The 9,676-nt window shown below is 40.0% G+C and overlaps 1 protein-coding gene across 1 annotated transcript; it reads right to left on the bottom strand.

The window, feature by feature from the left end:
• Positions 1-5,238: 5,238 nt before the first annotated feature.
• twist2 lies at positions 5,239-9,442 on the bottom strand. The gene is made up of 2 exons (XM_028024273.1): positions 8,700-9,442; positions 5,239-6,298 (listed from the first exon to the last, which is right to left on the bottom strand). The coding sequence occupies exon 1, from the start codon at positions 9,227-9,229 to the stop codon at positions 8,729-8,731; it is 501 nt and encodes a 166-aa protein (XP_027880074.1). The 5' UTR covers positions 9,230-9,442; the 3' UTR covers positions 5,239-6,298; positions 8,700-8,728.
• Between the last annotated feature and the right edge of the window lie 234 nt (positions 9,443-9,676).

Raw genomic sequence — 9,676 nt, 5'->3', positions numbered from 1 at the left:
GGACCGAGGAAGCCATAGTTGTTTGAAAGATTAAGGAGCTAAATGCAGGGAAATTATGGAAGAAAACCTGCTAAAGGCTGCTAAGTCTTCAGACAGGGCTGAAGGTTGACTTTCCAGCAGGACAAATCCAGATCTGTATCTGTTTAAAGGTTTGTGGAAAGACTTGAAAAATTAATGTTCATTCAGAGCAGCTGAGCTTGAGCTATTTTGCAAACCAGTATCAGTATAATTGTCCAGCTCTGCATGTGGAAAGTAGGCAGAGAAATTTCAGTATTAAGGGAAACAAATGCATGCCACACTTTTTAGATTTTTTTTTATTACTTGAAAAAAAATAACAAAAAACTTCCACTTCAGATATGCACTACCTTGCGTTGTTCTCTCACTGAAAACAAAAATACATTGAAGCTTTTTGTCGTAATGTACTTAATGTCAGATTTTAGGGATGTAAACTTTTTGAAATACATTTTTATATGATATCGGCATTTCTGGCCTTTTCATTTGTGCTTCTCTTTTACATTTTTCTTTTTTTCAGCAGAATTTGATTAATGCTCTCAGAGCCAGGTGTTGTACTAGAAATGAGTTTAAAAAAAAACTCTGAAAGACTATTGACTTTTAAATACCTAATGGACAGCCTGACTTTTGAAAAGTAGGCTGTCCTACTTTCAAAAGTGGGTTTGAAATTTTCATATGCTCCTTTTAATTGGAAAGCACTTGATGTTTTGTATTCTCTCTTGCTCTCTTGAGCTTTTAATGCTGGAAGGACTAACCCTTGTCTCATGGACACTGAAAGACGGTGAATCTCAGCTCCTTACAGATGCAAAAGATGAAAAAGGTAAGTATGAAAGTAACGCCTTCTATTAGGTTAATCACATCCTGCACCACTTTCAAATGTCAGAGTATTTTCAGTGACATTAAAGGTCTTATCTAAATGCTGCATGTTTCAAGCTCTACCACTAGGAGGCTTTCAGTAGAAGACTGGAACCGGAAACTTCCTTCCGACTTTAGCTGAACCGCCCAGCTGTGTCAACCCTTTGCATTTGATCTGATTCTGACAGCTCTGCCCATCTGCTGGATCAATAATTCAGCAGCTACCTGAATCCGCCTGGCTCCTTTCTCCCACGAGGAAGGTGAAGCCTTCAGATTCCTGGATTGGCGTGACCTGGGAACCTCTGGTGACCCCTGCAGTCATCACTTGTGTTAATGACCTGCAGTGGAAGACGAAGGGAAAGTCAGCCTGTTACTTTATAAACAGATGCCTTCCCTTATACCCTCACCTGGGCTAAAGTTCTGCCTCACTAGTGGCAAATACTCTGGCTTGCATTTTCTTTTATTCTACCACTAACTTTTGCATCAGAATGGGATTTGTCCCGCAGGATCATCAAAACACTGCATGCATCTGAGAGACTGACCACAGGTTAGTCAGATTTCTTGTATATTCTGTGCTGTTCTCCTGTCAAACAGTGAAGACTTGGGAAGGTTTTGAGTCGTAAACGTTTTCCAGCTGGCCTTCCTTCATTTGATCCATTCTTTCCAGCTGCATTTATTTCTTCGGCCACATCACTGCAGCGTAAGTCACATGCTCTCTGTTTGTGAGCGCTGTCATCTCATCACGTCAGTGTTGGTCTTTGATTCAACAGAAAACATTAAAATGATTCATTTATTAATTACTGAAGCAGATAAAGGATTTTGCTTTTCTGCTATCTCCAAATAATAAAATGCAGTCTCGTATAGAGATATTAGAAATACACATCATTATGTGTCACTCAGATAGAAAAAGAAATATTGCTCTCTTCATTCACATTCTTTACAGCTATATAATCCGACCCAGTCGCCTAAAGAATCCCCAGATGAGGCCTCAAGATGAAAGGATGACTTTGTATTATAGCATTCAGTGATTTCATAGAGTCAGCTTCAAAAGGCGGGGGTGATGTGAAAATAGCAGATGTTCTCTTGGGAGAGCATAAAGATATAGATCAGCTCTCTGCACGAGCGGAGGGTAAATGCCGATTCTCTATCAGTTTCTTGCAGTTTTTTCTCACTTTCTCAGCATTTCAGTTCATCATCAAGAATGTTTGCATGAATAATGAGCACAATGAAGAATCATAAAGGGCCACAATCGACATGAGACTTGATCAATTAGCTGGACTAATGCTAAATAATATTTGCAGCATTTGTTTATCAGCAGCTCTCTTAAAGTTTGAGTTTGAGCTTTGACTAGGACTCCGCAACATCTTGATTATTTTATTTTTAAGAGATTCTACTATAAATTGTTGGTTTGTTTGGGTTGTTATCCTGTTGATGGCCTACTTTGTTTGACAGGTCCACATTTTACTGTAGAATTCTTGGGTAAATACAGGAGTACAAGTCTGCTTTTGCAAGTGAAAGACGCTCCAGTCCTGTTTGAAAACAAACCACCCATGTCATCACTCTTCCACCATCATGCTTTACAGGAGATTTGCTGTGTTTTGTTTTGCGCATTCTTTCAATTTCAATGGACATTTTTCAGGATTCCTTTAGTTTGTAAAGAAAACCTGAACTGTTTGGCTGAACGTTCCGCTGTCCCTCCAAAGAACTTATAGATAATTACACAACACCAACATCTCTTCCACAAATCTGACAGGATAATAGTTCTTACAATACAAAAATTGAATTTATTTTGAATTGCCTAAAATCCACACAGGGTCATGAGAAAATCAGGAATGTATTAACAAATCAAAAGCGTAACAATCAAATTCTATTAAGAACCTCCATCAAACTACAGGTTCTTCTGCAGTTTGATGGACCTTTGCAACTCTTTATCTTTTTGATATGATATAATTGATAATAATATAATCTATCATGCTCCAGAAAGAAGCTTATAATTTCCGGAAAAGCAACCTGTAGCTCGACCTGAGGAAATGACATAGTCAGTTGCGGAAAGAACCCAGTCAGTTGCAGAAGTTGTTTAAAAAAACCCTGTAAGTTTTGGAAAGAAACCTGTAACTAAAAATAAGCAAACTGTAAGTTCAGAGGAACTGCTGCAAAATTCAGAAAAGTAACGTGTAGGTTCTGAGGAAGTACCTATAGGAGTACCTAGAAGAGTTCCCTGTAAATCCCAGGAAAGAAAATTATGGAAGGCTTTAAAATTCTGAAAAATAGACTATAACATTCTGAAATTCACCTTTTAAGCTCCAGGTAAGAACACACTGTCTATTTCTCCTCAATCTTTTTTATGATTGTGGCATTTGTAGTCATAGATTCTTGAAAACATGATTCCCCCAGAACAAACAAAAAAGGAAAATAACGAGGTGCTCGACACTTCAGGTCAACCTGAAGCCTGCGTGTCTCGGGCTTTGTGTGCTGAAGCAATCGCAGCCAGCACAGCTGACTCTTGGCTCTGCCAGCACGGCACACTAACAGCGTTTCCTCAGGCTCACATCACCCTCCAAAGTGGTGGAAGGTTAACCTTTGGGTTTTTTTTTTTTCACTGAACCAAACGAACACAGAGTACCATCGGTGACACACAGAGCATAAACCTTTACTTTATTCCCCCGTTTTTACTGCAAATTAAAGTTTTGTAGCTTTTTCCGTCTGATTTTACGGGAAACATCTGGATCTCCCGCACCACTGGAGCACTGGCCCCAGGGTGAGCCGCTCAGCTGTGCGGGCCCGGGATAATGAGCAGGTATCAAACAGGCTCCTACGGATGAAGCCGGCCTTTGTAGGAAGGGCTGCCTGGGACCGTCAGAGACCACCAAGCTGAGAGTGATTGCACACTGTTGCGTCTGTTTTTAACAAGCTATTGTGAATGATTTCATTGATAATTTTCTTCTTCCAGCTAGGAAATGCAGAAAAAAATCACTTCCTATTTCTGAGGAAATCCCTTTTTTTTTTAAGTGAAAGAGCTTGACCACATCTTCATGCATAATATTTGGACACTTGGAAACTCCTGCTCCTACACATTCAAATATATCACTAATAAATTTGTAAATAATGTGAGTAAAGGGCACATATGGCCAATAAGGAGCCCAAGAACCAAAAGAGGCCCCCGTTACCATGACAATCTGCAATGCAAATAAAGAAATCGCATAATAAATCAGAGAAGCCCTCCATTTCAGACCGCGTCTCGGAATAATAAAGCAAGAATGTCAGACTCGAGTTCTAGGACATACTAAAGTTTAAATGAGCTGACCATTAATGGAGAAAAACTGCAAAACGTCTGATCACAAGCAAATAAATTCAGGTGTGCTGGAGCAGCACTGGAGTCTTTTCAGCTGTGAGGCTGTGGAGCCAGAAATGCTCCCAAATGGCTGACTGCAGAGCAGAGTGCATGAGCACAACATCACTCTGCTCTGTGCAGCATGCAGCTTATTTCAGCAAGTATTCTCTTCATTAGTATTCCCTTAATCACTGGACAAGGTCCCATATCATCTTTATATAATGTACTTTGATATATATTTATGTTTATATATATATATATATGTATATATATCCTTCTGTGCAGTGGGATACGTTAAGTGGGATACGTCATTTATTGTCTGCTCCTTAGAGATCAAAATCAACTGATTTTAATTTTCATAAGCAGGATTCAGTTTCACTTTATCCTATTGGATCGGAAAGACATGCATTGGAATGGTTTCAGCTGCACTGGCAAACTGGAGGTGAACTGGACCTGTTGGTGAACTCCCCTGAGGTGACATCTGTTGTGACTTGGCGCTGTTGCATAAACTGAACTGAACTGAGCAGAAATATTCAAACATCTGAAATCTGAAGGACAGAGTCTGACATCGCAAGAGAGATTTGGACTCTAAATGTTGCCATTTTGACCAGCAGCTGATACTAATAACATGTCAGATGCTGTCGATCTGCCAAGAGATTAATGTGTTTAAGTTGTTCTACAAAGCCACTTTGAACCCTAGCTTACTTATTTATGCTGTGGAGATGCATTTGGAAAAAAGAAATTTGTCAAACCTGCAGAATATATTTCTAGATTTTACAGCAGTAGTTTGGCATACCGCTGTCAAAAAAAATAAACAAACAAAAATAAAATAAAAGGTTTAATGTGTAGTTCTTGGAAAATTTTAATTATTTAAGTATTGTTAGATATCAGCATTCTCACAAAAGCAGCAGGTGGAAAAAGTTTGGTGTGTCCACTCTGGGGCTAAAACACATTTAGGTCCCAGCTGGACAGTAAATGATTTCAAAACAGCATTATTAATGTATTTAATTCCCAAATGATCTCATACTACAGCTTCAGTGTGTGTGAGATAGGAGTTTTATTTTTGCTTCAGTCCCAGAGCGTCGTTTAGCTCCGACAGTCCCTGAAAGCAGCAACCCATCGTTCACAATGAGCTCCTGTTTTACGCTCAGATTGTATCACCACGTCTGGGAAAGCTGGATGTAAACAGCTGAACGTTTTAAACTCAAAAGAATTTATTCAGTCGTAATTTTGAGGTCTTTTATTTATTTTTCTTTTTTTTTTTTTAACTTTAGGCGGAGTTATTGTCCTTATCTGCGGTCGAAGGAGTCGCAGTTTAAACACTGATTGCCTGGTTTTAAAAGCGCACAAACACGTTATGTGGCTGAACTTTATTTCCTGCGCTCTTAATGAAGCTGGATCTTTATGGGCTCTGTTTTTCTTTTCTTTTCTTTTTTTTGCGGGGTTTTCTTTCCATAACAAGCGCAGAGGGGAGGGGAAAGGGCAACTTCTCACACCCAACACACAGAGGGAAAAATCCCTTCAACGAGAGCCAGTTCTACTTTCTTATTCAAACTTATTAAACCGAACATTTTAATGAGTTTTTAAGTATATGTGAAAAAACACAGAAGTACATTTTTTTGTTGTTGTTTAGAAAAAATACCCGTTTAATAAATAAGCAAAAACAACAGTGGAAACTGGACGGAACTTAGAAGGAAGTCGTTGGAATAAACCCCATGCAGCGAAAAGACTCCGAATTGCATTGGTCCCTTTACAGGATATAGTTACACAAATATGTACAATATGCTTTCATATATCTATATATAAATTCAGAATCTGGCTTAAAGTCTTTGAAAAACAAAATAAATCTCCATGTTTTTTTGTTTTTTTAAAGGAAGGCTTTAGTGAGAGTTCAGGCCGTAAATGCGCACAGCTGGCGGATCTGTGTTGGCCCGCTGCGCACTTTGCAACGTTCTATCCTCCGCGGTGTGATGAATCTGCGTCCACACACACTCACACACACCCAATTCGTGGGCCACATCACGCCTCTGCTCCATCCTTGGCCTGTGAGGTCAATCAGTTCTTCAATAATCTCTTTTACATCATTCGGAAGCAAACAGTCTGAAATAGAAAAAAAAAGAACAGAGAAATTCTCATTAAGGCGCACTGAAATACACACAATCTGAATTCTGAGAGAAAGCGGGAAGTCCTTAATGAATCAATTATGAACCCCTGAACTGAGTAAAACCATATGGGCTGTTTTTTTATGTGACTGGTCCAGCTGCAAATTTATTAGAAGGCACCTGAGGCACAATCCTAAAACAATAGAAAGCAGTTCCTGCGGGGGTTTTAATGGTCTCACTCCAATAATATGCAAATGCGCTCAGAGATCTTTCTTCTGAAGAGAACAACCTGACTGATTTGATTTTTATTGTTTGAACCCAACAAATGATACTTACGAAAAATAATGTTTTATGTTTCACTTAAAAATATATTATTATTATTATTGGATTTGAAAGGTTAGCTAAATGGCAGGTTTCAAATAAAATCCGCCTGTAAAACATATATTTTACTGTTATCTGATATGATCATCACATGGGATTTTAGGCTAATGCGCATCTCATGCGACACTTTTTCATCCTTAACACGAGCAAAAGTTGTAAATAGGCCTTTAGATTATATTCCCTTCGGTCTAAAAGGTTGAAGGTGAAAAGACGTTTAACCACTTTCATAACTGATGTCTACATGTGTCTAAAAAGTTAATGTCTTTATTAAGACCCAATTTTTTTGTCTTCACATGGCCTAAAATATTTTCAACTATTTTTTGCCTGACCGGCCAACCTTAACAACCATAATAAGAAGTCAATGAACGACTATTTGTGGGACAATTAAAACATTTCCTAAAATGTCACTGCAGCAAAGTGTACGAACAGATAAGTTTAAGTTTGGTTAAAAGGGAACAACCAGAACATAAACCAACAAGGCTGCAAATCTACATTTTAAAAAGTCCTCTGTAACCGCAGACTGACTGCTCGTTAATGCGTTCCTCTGTTTTTATTATCTTGCACCGGCTTGAACTTTTCATGTCCAGCCGAGCTGCCCATTCCTGCGGTCTGCGCGCAGGAAAAGCCTCTATTGCGGATATAAATTAGCCGTGATGGCACCACAGCTGCTGCTCTCCTTTCTCGGCGCACTCCTGCATTTCAAATCCTCTCCCTCCCCTTTATCACCCATGTCAAGAAGAGAAGTACAAGTCTCAGGTTTATCGTGATTTCCTGCTGGAAACAGGACGCATAGCACCTTCACTATCTAGATGTCTGACCTGGATGCTCAGTGAAGATCAGAAGCTGCAGCATTCAGATGCAGACCCGTTACAAGATGCCAGTGCCGGTCAAAGGTTGTGTGGGGCCCTGAGCACAATTTGATTTTGGGGGAAGTCCTTCACCCACCAAGCACCACAAAACCGCTGATTTCATATTCATAGTTTGTGTGTTTCACATTGAAGGCAATATATCTTATAGTTAAGTAATGTTCATCAGTCACATTGTCCATTAAAGTTATTTATCTTACTAATCAGTACACTAAACTGGTAGCTTATTATTATTATTATTATTATTATTATTATTGAAATCTTATTAGGAGTTTGTTAAAAAACTCTCAAAATAAATAATAATAATAAAAAAACATACAGAAAGAGCAGCACTGCTGTTTTTTCTAACATGTTCATTGTATTTCCCACCAATGAACACTGACCATGAATTTTAACAGCCTTTTCTCTGTATTTTTGTTTTTAAAGCGACAGCCGTCAAATAGACAGAGATGTTAAGTGTAGCTGCGTTTGAGTGGAGATAATTCAATCCAAATGGATGGATGGATGGATGATAGGATGAATATTACCTTTGAATATCTACATATTCATTACTTTCATATGTGATGTATGATCACATCTCCATATTTTAAATTTTTAATCAAAACACTGAACTTGATGAATTTTTCATTACTCTCATTGCTGTTTGTTTGTTTGTTTCAGTCATATTTTCTATTAATAGATTTATTCATTACTTTATGCAGAATTTTAATTTTGTATCATAAATTCATCATTTTTGTGTTTAGTAATTCACTTCCTGTTCCTCATATTCATACATTCTGATTGAAACATGTTTTGAAAATCATAACAATGAGCTGCCTTTTAAAATCTGAGTGAATTTAAACAAATGTGCGCTTTTGAATGTGAGAAGGCCTGCTGGGGACCCAGGAAGTTTGGAGGCCCTAAGTTGCTGCTTAGCTCGATTCTGCCTCGGGCCGGATCTACAAATCCCCAATTAGAAACTCTGGCAGCTCAAATATTCATCGGAACAAATCCTAAAGTATTTTTAATCCACCCCACAATTTTCTTTTAATATCTACTGTCAGCTGGATGCGTGCGTCTGAGCATATTTTAGTGAAAAATATGGATGAAAATGATAGAAACGATTACATTTGGAACCATAAGCTGAACGCTCTCAGGTCTCAGTGTACCCACCGCTTTGGCATTGTGTTTGTCTCTGACTGCTAGTGGGATGCTGACATGGACCAGGCGCCCTCCATCCTCCACACCGAGAACGCGTAACTGAGTCTCTCGTGCGCTACGTAGCTGCAGCTGGACATCTTGCTGTCCATCTCGTCGCTCTGCAGCACCTGGCACAGGAAGTCTATGTACCTGGAGGCCAGCTTCAGAGTCTGGATCTTGCTCAGTTTGTCCGACGGCAGCGTGGGGATAATTTTGCGCAGAGACGCGAAGGCCTCGTTCAGAGACTGAGTCCGCTGGCGCTCCCGCACGTTCGCCAGGACCCGCTGGTTCTGCAGCTCCTCGTACGACTGGCTGCTGCTCGGGCTGGGCTTCTTGCCCCGCTTCACCGGCCCGGGACCGGGGCTGCTCCCGCTGCTGTCCTCTCCGGACTTCTTGCTGTGCCTCCTCTTCCTGGAGAAGCGCTTCTGCTGCCGCTCCGGCTCCTCCTCGCTCGTCACCAGACTATCCACAGGGGAGACCGGGGAGCTGGAGCCCTCTTCCATTTCTTTCTTGAAGAAATGTAGAGACAGGGAGGAAAAAACGGTGTCCACCTTCGAAGCCGTGGTTACAGGATAAATGTAAATCCTTAGAAAGGAGGAGAAGAACTTTTAGAGATGCTCTCCTTCTAACACGCCGAAGCTCACTCTGGCGGCTGGCCCGCGTCTACTCTCGCAGAAAATTTTTTTTTGTTCTAAAAAAATGTTTTTTGGAAATTTTGTCCCAACTTCAGATGCTAAATAGTTTTGAGGGTGGAAGGGGAGGGGTTTGGTGGGCGGAGGCGGAGGGTGAGTCCTGGGTGCGCCTCTCTCCGATGAGCAGGAGGCTGCGGTGGTTTTATGTATCTGGAGATTATTCACTGTCACAAGCTAAAGACCCTCCTGCTCTTATTTAATTAGTTTGTCCTCAGCAATAAAACAGAACTGATATTTTCTTGTTCTTTTCAAATCCCA

The sequence above is a fragment of the Xiphophorus couchianus genome, chromosome 7 (genome assembly GCF_001444195.1).
Source record: "Xiphophorus couchianus chromosome 7, X_couchianus-1.0, whole genome shotgun sequence".
Lineage (NCBI taxonomy): Eukaryota > Metazoa > Chordata > Actinopteri > Cyprinodontiformes > Poeciliidae > Xiphophorus > Xiphophorus couchianus.
Note: the sequence above shows the minus strand (reverse complement) of the source record. Positions and strands in the feature narration are given on the sequence as shown.

What these genes read in the sequence shown, in the direction of transcription:
- twist2 (XM_028024273.1), bottom strand. Translation starts at nt 9,229, where the DNA reads ATGGAAGAGGGCTCCAGCTCCCCGGTCTCCCCTGTGGATAGTCTGGTG.